General features: G+C 51.8%; 1 protein-coding gene across 1 annotated transcript in view; it reads left to right on the top strand.

Annotated features, from left to right (window-relative positions):
- Positions 1–15,106, top strand: part of LOC106598037 (tyrosine-protein phosphatase non-receptor type 12) — a 122,092-nt gene that overhangs the window by 63,132 nt on the left and 43,854 nt on the right. The window contains exons 3-10 of the mRNA XM_045698674.1: positions 8,833–8,909; positions 9,966–10,061; positions 10,479–10,517; positions 10,773–10,844; positions 11,584–11,643; positions 11,872–12,014; positions 13,972–14,038; positions 14,135–14,212. Of these exons, the coding sequence (XP_045554630.1) occupies positions 8,833–8,909; positions 9,966–10,061; positions 10,479–10,517; positions 10,773–10,844; positions 11,584–11,643; positions 11,872–12,014; positions 13,972–14,038; positions 14,135–14,212 (632 nt within the window). The remainder of the gene's footprint in view (positions 1–8,832; positions 8,910–9,965; positions 10,062–10,478; positions 10,518–10,772; positions 10,845–11,583; positions 11,644–11,871; positions 12,015–13,971; positions 14,039–14,134; positions 14,213–15,106) is intronic.

Here is a 15,106-nt window from a genome sequence, read left to right as displayed (position 1 = left end):
GCTACGGATGGATGGATGGAGGCTACCGATGGATGGATGGAGGCTACCGATGGATGGATGGAGGCTACCGATGGATGGATAGAGGCTACCAATGGATATATGGAGGCTACCGATGGATGGAGGCTACCGATGGATGGATGGAGGCTACCGATGGATGGATGGAGGCTGCCGATGGATGGATGGATGGAGGGATGGATGGATGGATGGAGGCTACGGATGGATGGATGGATGGATGGATGGAGGCTACCGATGGATGGATGGAGGCTACCGATGGATGGATGGATGGATGGATGGATGGAGGCTACCGATGGATGGATGGATGGAGGCTACCGATGGATGGATGGATGGAGGCTACCGATGGATGGATGGATGGAGGCTACCGATGGATGGATGGATGGAGGCTACCGATGGATGGATGGATGGATGGATGGATGGAGGCTACCGATGGATGGATGGATGGATGGAGGCTACCGATGGATGGATGGATGGAGGCTACGGATGGATGGATGGAGGCTACCGATGGATGGATGGATGGAGTCTACCGATGGATGGATGGATGGATGGATGGAGGCTACCGATGGATGGATGGATGGATGGAGGCTACCGATGGATGGATGGAGGCTACCGATGGATGGATGGATGGAGGCTACCGATGGATGGATGGAGGCTACCGATGGATGGATGGATGGATGGATGAAGCTACCGATGGATGGATGGATGGATGGAGGCTACCGATGGATGGATGGAGGCTACCGATGGATGGATGGGCTACCGACGGATGGAGGCTACCGATGGATGGATGGATGGAGGCTACCGATGGATGGATGGATGGAGGCTACCGATGGATGGATGGATGGATGCTACCGATGGATGGATGGATGGATGGAGGCTACCGACGGATGGAGGCTACCGATGGATGGATGGATGGAGGCTACCGATGGATGGATGGATGGAGGCTACCGATGGATGGATGGATGGAGGCTACCGATGGATGGATGGATGGAGGCTACCCGATGGATGGATGGATGGAGGCTACCGATGGATGGATGGAGGCTACCGATGGATGGATGGATGGAGGCTACCGATGGATGGATGGATGACTCCGATGGATGGATGGAGGCTACCGATGGATGGATGGAGGGCTACCGATGGATGGATGGATGGAGCTACCGATGGATGGATGGATGGATGGATGGAGGCTACCGATGGATGGATGGATGGAGGCTACCGATGGATGGATGGATGGAGACTACCGATGGATGGATGGATGGATGGAGGCTACCGGCGGATGGATGGATGGAGGCTACCGACGGATGGATGGATGGAGGCTACCGACGGATGGATGGATGGAGGCTACCGATCGATGGATGGATGGAGGCTATCGATCGATGGATGGATGCTACCGATGGATGGATGGATGCTACCGATGGATGGATGGAGGCTACCGATGGATGGAGGCTACCGATGGATGGAGGCTACCGATGGATGGATGGATGGATGGAGGCTACCGATGGATGGATGGATGGATGGAGGCTACCGATGGATGGATGGATGGAGGCTACCGATGGATGGATGGATGGAGGCTACCGACGGATGGATGGATGGATGGATGGAGGCTACCGATGGATGGATGGATGGAGGCTACCGATGGATGGATGGATGGAGGGGCTACGGATGGATGGATGGATGGATGGATGGAGGCTACGGATGGATGGATGGATGGATGGAGGCTACCGATGGATGGATGGATGGAGGCTACCGATGGATGGATGGATGGAGGCTACCGACGGATGGATGGATGGAGGCTACCGACAGATGGATGGATGAAGGCTACCGGCGGATGGATGGATGGAGGCTACCGACGGATGGATGGATGGAGGCTACCGGCCATTGATGGATGGATGGAGGCTACCGACGGATGGATGGATGGAGGCTACCGACGGATGGATGGATGGAGGCTACCGACGGATGGATGGATGGAGGCTACCGACGGATGGATGGATGGAGGCTACCGATGGATGGAGGCTACCGATGGATGGATGGATGGAGGCTACCGATGGATGGATGGATGGATGGATGGAGGCTACCGATGGATGGATGGAGGCTACCGATGGATGGATGGATGGATGGAAGGCTACCGATGGATGGATGGATGGATGGATGGATGGATGAGGCTACCGATGGATGGATGGATGGAGGCTACCGATGGATAGATGGATGGATGGAGGCTACCGATGGATGGATGTATGGAGGCTACCGATCGACGGATGGATGGATGGATGGAGGCTACCGACGATGGATGGATGGAGGCTACCGACGGATGGATGGATGGAGGCTACCGATGGATGGATGGATGGAGGCTACCGATGGATGGATGGATGGATGGATGGGCTACCGATGGATGGATGGAGGCTACCGATGGATGGATGGATGGAGGCTACCGATGGATGGATGGAAGGCTACCGATGGATGGATGGATGGATGGAGGCTACCGATGGATGGATGGATGGATGGATGGAGGCTACCGATGGATGGATGGATGGATGGAGGCTACCGATGGATGGATGGAGGCTACCGATGGATGGATGGATGGATGGAGGCTACCGATGGATGGATGGATGGATGGAGGCTACCGATGGATGGATGGAGGCTACCAATGGATGGATGGATGGATGGAGGCTACCGATGGATGGATGGATGGAGGCTACCAATGGATGGATGGAGGCTACCGATGGCTGGATGGATGGAGGCTACCGATGGATGGATGGATGGATGGATGGAGCTACCGATGGATGGATGGATGAAGGCTACCGATGGATGGATGGATGGAGGCTACGGATGGATGGATGGATGGAGGCTACCGACGTGGATGGATGGAGGCTACCGACGGATGGATGGATGGAGGCTACCGACGGATGGATGGATGGAGGCTACCGACGGATGGATGGATGGAGGCTACCGACGGATGGATGGATGGAGGCTACCGACGGATGGATGGATGGAGGCTACCGACGGATGGATGGATGGAGGCTACCGACGGATGGATGGATGGAGGCTACCGATGGATGGATGAGGCTACCGACGGATGGATGGATGAAGGCTACCGACGGATGGATGGATGGAGGCTACCGACGGATGGATGGATGGAGGCTACCGACGGATGGATGGATGGAGGCTACCGACGGATGGATGGATGGAGGCTACCGATGGATGGATGGATGGAGGCTACCGCGGATGGATGGAGGCTACCGATGGATGGATGGATGGAGGCTACCGATGGATGGATGGATTGATGGAGGCTACCGATGGATGGATGGATGGAGGCTACCGATGGATGGATGGAGGCTACCGATGGATGGATGGAGGCTACCGATGGATGGATGGATGGAGGCTACCGATGGATGGATGGATGGATGGAGGCTACCGATGGATGGATGGATGGAGGCTACCGATGGACGGATGGATGGATGGATGGAGGCTACCGATGGATGGATGGAGGCTACCGACGGATGGATGGATGGAGGCTACCGATGGATGGATGGATGGAGGCTACCGACGGATGGATGGATGGAGGCTACCGATGGATGGATGGATGGAGGCTACCGATGGATGGATTGATGGAGGCTACCGATGGATGGATGGATGGAGGCTACCGATGGATGGATGGATGGAGGCTACCGATGGATGGATGGATGGAGGCTACCGATGGATGGATGGATGGAGGCTACCGATGGATGGATGGATGGAGGCTACCGATGGATGGATGAAGGCTACCGATGGATGGATGGAGGCTACCGATGGATGGATGGATGGATGGAGGCTACCGATGGATGGATGGATGGATGGATGGAAAGGCTACCAATGGATGGATGGAGGCTACCGATGGCTGGATGGATGGAGGCTACCGATGGATGGATGGATGGATGGAGGCTACCGATGGATGGATGGATGGAGGCTACCGATGGATGGATGGATGGAGGCTACGGATGGATGGATGGATGGATGGATGGAGGCTACGGATGGATGGATGGATGGAGGCTACCGATGGATGGAGGCTACCGACGGATGGATGGATGGAGGCTACCGACGGATGGATGGATGGAGGCTACCGACGGATGGATGGATGGAGGCTACCGACGGATGGATGGATGGAGGCTACCGACGGATGGATGGATGGAGGCAACCGACGGATGGATGGATGGATGGAGGCTACCGACGGATGGATGGATGGATGGAGGCTACCGACGGATGGATGGATGGAGGCTACCGACGGATGGATGGATGGAGGCTACCGACGGATGGATGGATGGAGGCTACCGATGGATGGATGGATGGAGGCTACCGACGGATGGATGGAGGCTACCGATGGATGGATGGATGGATGGAGGCTACCGATGGATGGATAGATTGATGGAGGCTACCGATGGATGGATAGATTGATGGAGGCTACCGATGGATGGATGGAGGCTACCGATGGATGGATGGAGGCTACCGATGGATGGATGGATGGAGGCTACCGATGGATGGATGGATGGATGGAGGCTACCGATGGATGGATGGATGGAGGCTACCGATGGACGGATGGATGGATGGATGGGGGCTACCGATGGATGGATGGAGGCTACCGACGGATGGATGGATGGAGGCTACCGACGGATGGATGGATGGAGGCTACCGATGGATGGATGGATGGAGGCTACCGATGGATGGATTGATGGAGGCTACCGATGGATGGATGGATGGATGGAGGCTACCGATGGATGGATGGATGGAGGCTACCGATGGATGGATGGATGGAGGCTACCGATGGATGGATGGATGGAGGCTACCGATGGATGGATGGATGGAGGCTACCGATGGATGGATGGAGGCTACCGATGGATGGATGGATGGATGGAGGCTACCGATGGATGGATGGATGGATGGATGGATGGATGGAGGCTACCGATGGATGGATGGAGGCTACCGATGGATGGATGGATGGATGGAGGCTACCGATGGATGGATGGATGGAGGCTACCGATGGATGGATGGAGGCTACCGATGGCTGGATGGATGGAGGCTACCGATGGATGGATGGATGGAGGCTACCGATGGATGGATGGATGGAGGCTACGGATGGATGGATGGAGGCTACCGATCGATGGATGGAGGCTACCGATGGATGGAGACTACCGATGGATGGATGGATGGAGGCTACCGATGGATGGATGGAGGCTACCGATGGACGGATGGATGGATGGAGGCTACCGATGGATGGATGGAGGCTACCGATGGATGGATGGAGGCTACCGATGGATGGATGGATGGAGGCTACCGATGGATGGATGGATGGATGGAGGCTATCGATGGATGGAGGCTACGGATGGATGGATGGACGGACGGATGGATGGAGGCTACGGACGGATGGATGGAGGCAACGGGCGGATGGATGGATGGAGGCTACGGGTGGATGGATGGAGGCTACGGGTGGATGGATGGATGGAGGCTACGGGTGGATGGATCGAGGCTACGGAGGGATGGAAGCTATACGGAGGGATGGATTGATGGAAGCTATACGGAGGGATGGATGGATAGAGGCTACGGATGGATGGATAGAGGCTACGGATGGATGGATGGATAGAGGCTACAGGTGGATGGATGGATTGAGTCTACAGGTGGATGGATTGATTGAGGCTACGGGTGGATGGATTGAGGCTACGGGTGGATGGATGGAGGCTACGGAGGGATGGATGGATGGATGGAAGCTATACGGCGGGATGGATGGATAGAGTGTGCGGATGGATGGATAGAGGCTCTACGGATGACGGATGGATAGAGGCTATACGGGTGGATGGATAGAGTCTATACGGGTGGATGGACGGATGGAGGCTACGGATGGACGGATGGAGGCTACGGATGGATGGATGGATGGATGGATGGAGGCTACCGATGGATGGATGGAGGCTACGGGTGGATGGATGGAGGCTACGGAGGGATGGATGGAAGCTATACGGATGGATGGATGTATAGAGGCTATCGTGCGATGGATGGTGGATGGATAGAGGCTATACGGGTGGATGGATAGAGGCTATACGGGTGGATGGATGGATGGATAGAGGCTATACGGATGGATGGATAGAGGCTATACGGGTGGATGGATGGATAGATAGAGGCTATACGGGTGGATGGATGGATGGATGGATGGATAGTCTATACGGGTGGATGGACGGATGGAGGCTACGGATGGATGGATAGAGGCTATACGGGTGGATGGATGGATGGATAGAGTCTATACGGGTGGATGGATAGATGGATGGATAGAGTCTATACGGGTGGATGGACGGATGGAGGCTACGGATGGACGGATGGAGGCTACGGATGGATGGATGGATAGAGGCTACCGATGGATGGATGGATGGAGGCTACGGGTGGATGGATGGAGGCTACGGAGGGATGGATGGATGGATAGAGGCTATACGGATGACGGATGGATGGATGGATAGAGGCTATACGGGTGGATGGATGGATCGATAGAGGCTATACGGATGACGGATGGATTGATGGATAGAGGCTATACGGATGGATAGAGGCTATACGGGTGGATGGATGGATGGATAGAGTCTATACGGGTGGATGGACTAATGGAGGCTACGAATGGACGGATGGAGGCGACGGATGGAGGCTACGGATGGATGGATTGAGACTACGGGTGGATGGATTGAGTCTACGGGTGGATGGATGGAGGCTACGGATGGATGGATGGAAGCTATACAGAGGGATGGATGGATAGAGGCTACAGATGGATAGAGGCTACGGGTGGATGGATCGATGGAGGCTACGGGTGGATTGATTGATGGAGGCTACGGGTGGATGGATGGATGGAGGCTACGGGTGGATGGATGGATGGAGGCTACGGGTGGATGGATGGATGGAGGCTACGAATGGACGGATGGAGGCTACGGATGGAGGCTACGGATGGATGGATGGAAGCTATACAGAGGGATGGATGGATAGAGGCTACGGATGGATAGAGGCTACGGGTGGATGGATGGAGGCTACGGGTGGATGGATGGAGGCTACGGGTGGATGGATGGAGGCTACGGGTGGATGGATGGATGGAGGCTACGGGTGGATGGATGGATGGAGGCTACGGGTGGATGGATGGATGGAGACTACGGGTGGATGGATTGAGTCTACGGGTGGATGGATGGAGTCTACGGGTGGATGGATGGAAGCTATACGGAGGGATGGATGGATAGAGGCTATACGGATGACGGATGGATGGATGGATGGATAGAGGCTATACGGGTGGATGGATGGATGGATAGAGGCTATACGGGTGGATGGATGGATGGATAGAGGCTACGGGTGGATGGATGGATGGATAGAGTCTATACGGGTGGATGGATGGATGGATAGTCTATACGGGTGGATGGACGGATGGAGGCTACGGATGGAGGCTACGGATGGAGGCTACGGATGGATTCATGGATGGAGGCTACGGATGGATTCATGGATGGAGGCTACGGATGGATCAGTCAAATATAGTGTTTATATAATATTATTGTTGTACAATGCTGAAAACATTTTACATGATTTATTTGTTCTATTTACCAGCCACATCCTTGGTCTTTATTCCTTCTAATCTGTTGCTCTCTTTTTCTCCTGCTCCTTTCCACTCTCCCTTCCTCTCCCTTCCTCTCCCTTCCTCTCCCTTCCTCTCCCTTCCTCTCCCTTTCTCTCCCTTCCTCTCTCTCTCAATTCAATTTAAGGGGCTTTATTGACATGGGAAACTAGCTCTTGCTCTTTTCCTCTCCTCTCGCTCTCTTCTCTTTTCCTCTCCTCTCGCTCTCTTCTCTTTTCCTCTCCTATCACTCTCTTCTCTTTTCCTCTCCTCTCGCTCTCTTCTCTTTTCCTCTCCTCTCGCTCTCTTCTCTTTTCCTCTCCTATCGCTCTCTTCTCTTTTCCTCTCCTCTCGCTCTCTTCTCTTTTCCTCTCCTCTCGCTCTCTTCTCTTTTCCTCTCCTATCACTCTCTTCTCTTTTCCTCTCCTCTCACTCTCTTCTCTTTTCCTCTCCTCTCCTCTCGCTCTCTTCTCTTTTCCTCTCCTCTCGCTCTCTTCTCTTTTCCTCTCCTCTCGCTCTCTTCTCTTTTCCTCTCCTATCACTCTCTTCTCTTTTCCTCTCCTCTCGCTCTCTTCTCTTTTCCTCTCCTCTCGCTCTCTTCTCTTTTCCTCTCCTCTCGCTCTCTTCTCTTTTCCTCTCCTCTCGCTCTCTTCTCTTTTCCTCTCCTCTCCCTCTCTTCTCTTTTCCTCTCCTCTCGCTCTCCTCTCCCTCTCTTCTCTTTTCCTCTCCTCTCGCTCTCTTCTCTTTTCCTCTCCTCTCGCTCTCTTCTCTTTTCCTCTCCTCTCGCTCTCTTCTCTTTCCTCTCCTCTCGCTCTCTTCTCTTTTCCTCTCCTCTCCCTCTCTTCTCTTTTCCTCTCCTCTCGCTCTCTTCTCTTTCCTCTCCTCTCGCTCTCTTCTCTTTTCCTCTCCTCTCGCTCTCTTCTCTTTTCCTCTCCTATCGCTCTCTTCTCTTTTCCTCTCCTCTCGCTCTCTTCTCTTTTCCTCTCCTCTCGCTCTCTTCTCTTTTCCTCTCCTCTCGCTCTCTTCTCTTTTCCTCTCTCTCGCTCTCTTCTCTTTTCCTCTCCTCTCGCTCTCTTCTCTTTTCCTCTCCTCTCGCTCTCTTCTCTTTTCCTCTCCTCTCGCTCTCTTCTCTTTTCCTCTCCTCTCGCTCTCTTCTCTTTTCCTCTCCTCTCGCTCTTCTTTTCCTCTGTCTCTCTCTCTAACATGTATCCTCTTCTCTCCCACAGTTGACCACACGAGGGTAAAGCTGACTTTAAAAACAACCAATCAGGATTCAGATTACATCAATGCCAGCTTCATCAAGGTACAGTTGACTTTCTACACACCTCAGACCTGTGACTGCATGATGGGACCTCACCCCTCTGCCCTCCCACGGCTTACACAGCCTTTTTGCCTCAGCCTTTTTGCCTCAGCCTTTTTGCCTTAGACATGTAAGGTGTCAGGAGAAAGCCGGTGGTCCTGGGTGACAGGGTTTGTGGGTGGGGGGGGGGAGCAGATGTGTGGAGATAAGCTTACAGGCCCTCAAACATATCACCAGTACGTCTTCAGTTTCACCCTGAATGTCTGTCCAGTCAGAGGTCAACACTTTAAATAGACCAGAAGGAATGCTGAAGGATAGACAATTGTAACACCTAGTCCACAAAAAGTTGTTTTGTTTAGTAGCTAGAGGCGACAGGGCCTTCCAGGTGATAGTCATGCGGAGCATAGCAACCTGCACACTGTGTGGAAGCTAATGACACTCAGCTGTGTCACACAAGGTGATCAATTACACCCTTAAAAACTCAGAGACCTTTACCAACAGGCTGGCCTGAATAAAGATGTCTGAGTGTTTTCCTCCTCCCTATCCTCCACTTCCTCCCTCCTCCGCTTCCCCTCTCCTCCGCTTCCCCTCTCCTCTCTCTCCTCCGCTTCCCCTCCTCCGCTTCCCCTCTCCTCCGCTTCCTCTCTCTCCTCCGCTTCCTCTCTCTCCTCCACTTCCTCTCTCTCCTCCACTTCCTCCCTCTCCTCTGCTTACCCTCTCCTCCCTCCTCCTCCCTCTCCTCTGCTTCCCCTCTCCTCCCTCTCCTCTGCTTCCCCTCTCCTCCCTCTCCTCTGCTTCCCCTCTCCTCCCTCTCCTCTGCTTCCCCTCTCCTCCCTCCCTCCTCCTCTTCCTCCTTCCTCCCCTCCTCCGCTTCCTCCTCTCCTCCACTTCCTCCCTCCTCCGCTTCCCCTCTCCTCCTCCCTCTCCTCCACTTCCTCTCCCTCTCCTCCGCTTCCTCTCTCCTCCTCTTCCTCCCCCCTCCTCCTCCTCTGCTTGTCCTCTCACTAAACTAACTGTGTGTTAGTTCATCCAGCCCTCTAATATTAGTTGTGTTACCAGGGAATGGATGGTCCAGAGGCCTACATCGCTACCCAGGGTCCTCTACCCAACACTGTCATCGACTTCTGGAGAATGAACTGGGAGTACAGTGTAGCCGTGAGTCTCTCTCTCACTCTCACACACACACACACACACACACACACACACACACACACACACACACACATATATATACACACACACACACACACACACACACACACACACACACTGAGACACACACATATATACACACACATATATACACACACACACACACACACACACACTGAGACACACACACACTGAGACACACACACACTGAGACACACACACATGTATACATATACACACACTGTTTTTGCCACTGCTCTCTGAGACTTTAATTCCTAGGAAGCGCTGTTTGTTAATGTGTTTATAACATATGCTGTGTGTCAGGTTTATTACCATGTGATGGAACAGAATACAGACATTGGAATGTCCATTTTTCTAGCATGATGTAAATTGAAAACCTTTCCGTTTCTTATGTCGCAGGTCATCGTAATGGCATGTCGAGAATTCGAGATGGGAAGGGTAAGAGTTTGGTCCTGAAGCCGTCCATATGGTATTATACTATAGTAATATGAAAGAACCACTTTCACTGTTGATTTGACAGGAAGAGCCCTTCAGTGTCTGGAGTAAGATATTTCTGTTGATAATACTGAAGGGTTTTCATATCTCCCTCTTTCATACGTGTTTGATAGAGATAGAGAGTTTCATATGTTGTTTTGTGGAGAATGTGGTTTAGGCTTTGAAACGCAAACCTGTCTTTTTCCTATTTTCTGTTAGAAAAAGTGTGAGCGGTACTTTCCCCAGTTTGGTGATGAGCCCATGTCTTTTGGCCCGTTCAGAATCTCCTGTGTAAGTGACACACACACACACACATCACACACACTCACATTCTCACACACATACACACACACACACCCCTTCATTGTATTTACTGAGCGCCAGCCAGCCCATCCTCCAGCTATGCAGAGCCTCATATTAAAGGAGAGAGCTATTTTAAAGTGTCCTCTTTAGTCACAGTGTTCTACAGTGATGAACTTGTCCTCCAGAGACGGTGGAGCTCCATGTTCTGGGGTTAGTATGCTGTCCAGTATGGAAGGGCTAAGTGGGAACTACTTTGGCTGTGTTATTACATATGGAGTCTTTACTAGAGCCAGTCACTGTGGCTGTAGTATTCAGTAGTCATGTAAAGGGAACATGTACATTTGATACACACAGAGTCCAGTCAGCAGTCCTCAGTGTAACAGGCAGACAGAGGGCCAGACAGGACTGTATAAAGAGGCAGACCGTGGCCTTTGACTAACTGAAGAGACTCCGAGTGTTCTCTGTGTGTCCCAAGCCAATACACACAGTCAGAAGTAGCTTCTGTAGAAAGGCTCATTGTAACAAGTAGACTAGGACTTAGTGTCTTGTTGTTTTACAATACAACATGTCAACTGATCTCCGCCACTATGGTTAGCTGGACTTCCCTATTTAAATAACCATACATATGTATGTATGTATGTATGTATGTATGTGTATATATGTTTTCTGAAGCATTGCTTTTTCAAACCTGTTACAGTTGGGTTTAATCCTCTGTTTCTCCTGGCAGGAATCAGAACAGCCCAGAACGGACTATTTCATCAGGACCCTGACAGTGGAGCATGAGAATGTGAGTTCTCTTTTCTTCCCCACTAACATATAGAAACACAATGGCCTTTCAGTTTCATCATTCACATGACATCAATCCGCTCTTTCTGGAAACTCATTTCCTCTCTCCCCTTCTCTCTCACGCCCTCTGTCTATCACTTCTTGCTCCTCGCTCTCACTCTCTCTCCCTCCCTTTCTGCGTGTCTCTCTCCCCCCTTCTCTTCCTCTCCCCCCTCCCCCCTCCCTACAGGAGACACGGAGGATAACCCAGTTCCATTACATCAACTGGCCAGACCATGACGTTCCCTCGTCCTTTGACTCCATCTTGGATATGATTGGTCTGATGAGAGAGTACCAGGAGCATGATGATGTACCCATCTGTATACACTGCAGGTACACACACATACACTCCGTGAAGCCGTCCATTTAAAGCTAGAAGCAATGGATAGAGAAGTGCGGAAACAATATCACAGGAGATAACTACCAAGTATGTGTGTATCTTCAGACCGCTGCTACACACACACACACACTCACACACAGCTGCGGAGGTCTGTGGGGGGCGCACTGCAAACCACCAGCTCTTTCTATTCCCCTTTGATTTCTGGTCCTCAATTAATTAACGTCAAGAAGTCCCTTCAGGGCCGTCATTATTATTATCATCATCAGGCTGATCGGAGCCACATGTATGTTCCTCTACTGGCCCTGGGGATTCACTGCTCACTACCGTGGGAGAATGTAGGGGGGAGACGGGATGTTGTGGCCAGGGGGGCTTAAGGATGTTAAGTGTGTCAACATAAACTCAGCAAAAAAAGAAACGTCCTCTCACTGTCAATTGCATTTATTTTCAGCAAACTTAAAATGTGTAAATATTTGTATGAACATAAGATTCAACAACTGAGACATAAACTGAACAAGTTCCACAGACTCCTGACTAACAGAAATTGAGTAATGTGTCCCTGAACAAAGGGGGGTCAAAATGAAAAGTAACAGTCAGTATCTGGTGTGGCCACCAGCTGCATTAAGTACTGCAGTGCATCTCCTCCTCATGGACTGCACCAGATTTGCCAGTTCTTGCTGTGAGATGTTACCCCACTCTTCCACCAAGGCACCTGCAAGTTCCTGGCCCTAACCCTCACCCTCCGATCCAACAGGTCCCAGACTTGCTCAATGGGATTGAGACCCACTGACATTCGTGTCTTGCAGGAAATGACAAACAGAACGAGCAGTATGGCTGGTGGCATTGTCATGCTGGAGGGTCATGTCAGGATGAGCCTGCAGGAAGGGTACCACATGAGGGAGGAGGATGTCTTCCCTGTAATGCACAGCGTTCAGATTGAGCTTGTTATCATTGCAGGCAGTCCGATGCTGCTGTGACACACCGCCCCAGACCATGACGGACCCTCCACCTCCAAATCGATCCCGCTCCAGAGTACAGGCCTCGGTGTAACGCTCATTCCTTCGACGATAAACTCCAATCCGACTATCACCCCTGGTGAGACAAAACCGCGACTCATCAGTGAAGAGCACTTTTTACCAGTCCTGTCTGGTCCAGCGAAGGTGGGTTTGTGCCCGTTGATGCCTGGTGAGGACCTGTCTTACAACAGGCCTACAAGCCATCAGTCCAGCCTCTCTCAGCCTATTGAGGACAGTCTGAGCACTGATGGAGGGATTGTGCGTTCCTGGTGTAACTCGGGCAGTTGTTGTTGCCATCCTGTACCTGTCCCGCAGGTGTGATGTTCGGATGTACCGATCCTGTGCAGGTGTTGTTACACGTGGTCTGCCACTGCGAGGATGATCAGCTGTCCCTCCTGTCTCCCTGTAGTGCTGTCTTAGACGTCTGACAGTACGGACATTGCAATTTATTGCCCTGGCCACATCTGCAGTCCTCATTCCTCCTTGCAGCATGTCTAAGGCATGTTCACACATGAGCAGGGACCCTGGGCATCTTTCTTTTGGTGTTTTTCAGAGTCAGTAGAAAGGCCTCTTTAGTGTCCTAACTGTGACCTTAATTGCCTACCGTCTGTAAGCGTCTTAACGACCGTTCCACAGGTGCATGTTCATTAATTGTTTATGGTTCATTGAACAAGCATGGGAAACAGTGTTTAAACCCTTTACAATGAAGATCTGTGAAGTTATTTGGATTTTTACGAATTGTCTTTGAAAGACAAGGTCCTGAAAAAGGGAAGTTTCTTTTTTTGCTGAGTTTATATACCGTAGCTTAGAACATACACTCTCTGAATGTTAGTTCCAGCTGTAAATCCACCAAGCCTAATGGAAGCTGTGAGATGTAGTCTGTGTGTCTCTAGGCTGTGCATTCTGTTTCTGTCTGATTGTTGTTGTGTTTTGACAGTGCTGGCTGTGGGAGGACAGGCGCCATCTGTGCTATAGACTACACGTGGAACCTACTAAAGGCTGGGGTACGTACAATATGAAACACACACACACAGTGTTGCCTTTGCTGTTTCCTGGAGCACAGATAGACCACTGAGTGTATTGTTCTTGTTGGTTTGTAGAAGATTCCAGAAGACTTCAACGTGTTCCGGCTGATTCAGGAGATGAGAACACAGAGGCATTCTGCTGTTCAGACCAAGGTAATGAGGCATTCTGCTGTTCAGACCAAGGTAATGTGGCGTTCTGCTGTTCAGGCCAAGGTAATGAGGCATTCTGCTGTTCAGACCAAGGTAATGAGGCGTTCTGCTGTTCAGACCAAGGTAATGAGGCATTCTGCTGTTCAGACCAAGGTAATGAGGCATTCTGCTGTTCAGACCAAGGTAATGAGGCGTTCTGCTGTTCAGACCAAGGTAATGAGGCATTCTGCTGTTCAGACCAAGGTAATGAGGCGTTCTGCTGTTCAGACCAAGGTAATGAGGCGTGCTGCTGTTCAGACCAAGGTAATGAGGCGTTCTGCTGTTCAGGCCAAGGTAATGTGGCGTTCTGCTGTTCAGACCAAGGTAATGTGGCGTTCTGCTGTTCAGACCAAGGTAATGTGGCGTTCTGCTGTTCAGACCAAGGTAATGTGGCGTTCTGCTGTTCAGACCAAGGTAATGAGGCGTTCTGCTGTTCAGACCAAGGTAATGAGGCGTTCTGCTGTTCAGACCAAGGTAATGAGGCGTTCTGCTGTTCAGACCAAGGTAATGAGGCGTTCTGCTGTTCAGACCAAGGTAATGTGGCGTTCTGCTGTTCAGACCAAGGTAATGAGGCGTTCTGCTGTTCAGACCAAGGTAATGAGGCGTTCTGCTGTTCAGACCAAGGTAATGAGGCGTTCTGCTGTTCAGACCAAGGTAATGAGGCGTTCTGCTGTTCAGACCAAGGTAATGTGGCGTTCTGCTGTTCAGACGAAGGTAATGTGGCGTTCTGCTGTTCAGACCAAGGTAATGAGGCGTTCTGCTGTTCAGACCAAGGTAATGAGGCGTTCTGCTGTTCAGACCAAGGTAATGTGGCGTTCTGCTGTTCAGACCAAGGTAATGAGGCGTTCTGCTGTTCAG

The sequence above is a fragment of the Salmo salar genome, chromosome ssa17 (genome assembly GCF_905237065.1).
Source record: "Salmo salar chromosome ssa17, Ssal_v3.1, whole genome shotgun sequence".
Taxonomy (NCBI): Eukaryota; Metazoa; Chordata; class Actinopteri; order Salmoniformes; family Salmonidae; genus Salmo; species Salmo salar.
Note: the sequence above shows the minus strand (reverse complement) of the source record. Positions and strands in the feature narration are given on the sequence as shown.